Here is a 2,823-nt window from a genome sequence, read left to right on the forward strand (position 1 = left end):
CAGGTGAGGAGGAGGAGGAGCTGAGGCCCAGAGCGCCTGCGCCTCATCTTGGCGCTGTTCTGACCAGGGCTGGGTCTTGAACCCGGGGCCCAGGTGCTGTTCTGAGGCGTCCTGTTCATGTCTCAAGGCCGATGCTCTTCCACCCGAGCCGAGCCGCAGCTCCACTAGTGTAGACCGATGCCGTTCCAAGCTGCAGTAGGAGTGTCTTCCACGTCTAGCTTTGTTCTTTAGCTTTCTTCGACTTTTCTCACTTTCTCTTCTCAACTTGTTGACCCCAAAGACGTCTCCTTTTCCTTATTTCCTTCTTCACTCCCACCCACATTCTCCATTTGCTCCCCATTTTGTAAGGCACTCTTGCCTTCATTACTGAATCTTCTTTTCGTGCCGGTCCTGCTTTTACCCTTAGTGGCCGTTGTAACTTTTCCAGGTCCGCATTTACATGGACCTACATGTGTGTGCTCGAGGGGGCAGGCAGGACAAAAGCAATGTTCAGTGCGAGTTCCAAGTTCAGATTTCCTCCTTTCAACAAGCACAGCATTCTCCCTCTGTAGAGAAGACCGTTTGCCCCTTCTATTTTCTTTCTGTTATCATGTTCACAGTCTTCATCTCACCTCTTTTTAAAGTAGCATTATTTGGGCTAGGATGTAGATCAAGCTATGGAATGCCTACCAACAAGTCAGCCCTGAGCTCAAATCCCAGAACTACAAAAATAAAACCACCATCATAACAAAAAGGGAATTATTTTACTTGGTGGCCAAGAGCTGGAGCCTGTGCAAAATAGGTGACAACAGCACGTGTGTGTGTGTGTGTGTGTGTGTGTGGAGAAGCATCATCAGGTTAAAGTGAAAAAAGGTCAGGTAAACAAGAGCCAGAGAACAAGCTTAATTGGACTTGATACAAACTCAGGATAAGCCAAACTACCACAGTTCAGTTATTTGGAACCAGGAAACTCAAACTGAGCCCCACAAGTCATGAGTGAATACATTAGCCCATGTAGATACACACTAAAATTCCAAGATTAGTCCTACATAAATCTCAAGGTACCCAAAATGTAAGGCAGACAAGGAGGCGGACTGGGGTTTATCCTGTAACAAGAGACAGTTACTTGTAGGCATTAGTGAAGTTTCCATTTCATAGGATCCAAACATTTAAGTACTGACAAAAAACAAAAACTGCCACTGCTAGACATCTTGAAATTTACTTTTCTCCCTTTGTATGATTCCACAAAGCAGTGCAATCATTTTCATTGCTCTGCTCAGGTAAGGCCTGCCTGTCCAAAGGATTCATGCTCCAGTTTAAATTTCAGGCCCAGCAAAGACATAACTAATCTTATGCTAGGTGACATTTTTGTTTCCTTCTCTTGTTTGTAAATGCTGGCTGGTTAGTCAGGAAAAGGGACAGAAAGGTTGTTCACATTTTATTTTCACACCTGCATTATCAATGCTTTTTGTTTTTAAATCCAGGTTACAAGAAAACACAAAGAAGAAATTAGGCCATGATTGTTCACACTGTAAACGATCGCAGAGTTAATACTGAACTCCCTTAGGCTCTGAATTTAGGATCTGATTTAAGTGCAGCTTTCCAGGACTGTGTCTGGCTTACGGTGAGGTACACCACAAATCCATCTTCACTTTCCTCCAAGGACAAGGTTTTCCATTCACGGGGTGGAGGACGAAAGCGCTTCTTAAGGGTGTCTGCGGCCTCCAGGCTGGCCCTCCTCCCCTTGCCTAGGATCCGAGGTTTTGAGGAATTCGGCTGATTAAGGACTACACCCCACACACATCCTCACCCACCTCTCCACACCCTCACCCCCACACCCCCACCCCCACACCCCCTCACCCCCCCCACACACCCACACCCTCACCCACACACACACCCTCACCCACCCCCCACACCCTCACCCCCACACACCCACCCCCACACACCCTCACCCTCCCACACCCTCACCCACACACACACATACACCCACACACGAATACACCTCCACCCCGGCTCCGGCCGATCCACCGCCTCACGCGAGCTCTGAAGCCTCGCCCGGGTCTGGGCACAGGCAGAGACTACGCTGTGCAGGCCGCAAAGTGGCCGAGAAAGACTTCGACAGCCAGGCTGTCTCTCACCTGTCCCGCTGTGAGGGGCCGCGAGTGCGCGGGAGCCCGCGGGCCGGGTCCTCCGCCAGCGGAAGCGGGGTCGGAGGGCTTGGCCGGGGACGCGGCCCTCACCCCAGAACCGGGCCCTCACCCCGACCCCGGCCCTCACCCCGACCACGGCCCTCACTCCGACCCCGGCCCTCACCCCGACCCCGGCCCTCACCCCTCACCCCGACCCCGGCGCTCACCCCGTCCCCGGCGTCAGCTCTCGAACCAGCCGGCCAAGTCGCCCACGACCTGGGCGCGGCCGCCCGCCGCCTGCACGGCCTCGCAGGCCCGGCACCACGGCTCGTCCCAGAAGGAGGTGAGGTGCACGGCGAAGCGGCGGCGCCAGCGGAAGTAGCGGCGGTAGACGGCCGCGTTGCGGTCGAGGAAGCGCAGGTGAGCGGCGAGCGCGGCGGGGCTGGGGAAGTCGTCCACGTGGATGAAGGCGCCGCGCGGCACGAAGCGCTCGTAGTTGGCGCGGTCCGGGCCGAGCACCACGGGCACGGCGCCGGCCAGCAGCGCGTTGCGCCACAGCTTCTCGGTGATGTAGTCGCGGTGCCGCGAGTTCTCGAAGGCCAGGTAGAACTTGTAGCGCGCCAGCAGGTGCAGCAGCCCGCAGCGCGGCACCGGGCGCCCGGGCCCGCCGCGCCCGAACACGTCGATGGGCAGCAGCGCGCTCAGCCGGCGGTAG

The 2,823-nt window shown here is 55.5% G+C and overlaps 2 protein-coding genes across 2 annotated transcripts in view; both read right to left on the reverse strand.

Moving 5' to 3' along the window:
- Positions 1–1,625, reverse strand: part of Piwil4 (piwi-like RNA-mediated gene silencing 4) — a 38,469-nt gene extending 36,844 nt beyond the window's left edge. Inside the window, exon 1 of the mRNA XM_013009541.1 lies at positions 1,603–1,625. Coding sequence (XP_012864995.1) covers positions 1,603–1,625 — 23 coding nt within the window. The remainder of the gene's footprint in view (positions 1–1,602) is intronic.
- Positions 1,153–2,822, reverse strand: Fut4 (fucosyltransferase 4 (alpha (1,3) fucosyltransferase, myeloid-specific); the record flags this gene model as incomplete). The annotated part of the gene is made up of 2 exons (XM_013009542.1): positions 1,153–1,727; positions 2,336–2,822. A coding segment is annotated over one exon (474 nt), but the record flags the coding sequence as incomplete, so codon positions are not given.
- Between the last annotated feature and the right edge of the window lies 1 nt (position 2,823).

This window comes from Dipodomys ordii, unplaced genomic scaffold (genome assembly GCF_000151885.1).
Source record: "Dipodomys ordii isolate 6190 unplaced genomic scaffold, Dord_2.0 Scaffold10, whole genome shotgun sequence".
NCBI lineage: Eukaryota > Metazoa > Chordata > Mammalia > Rodentia > Heteromyidae > Dipodomys > Dipodomys ordii.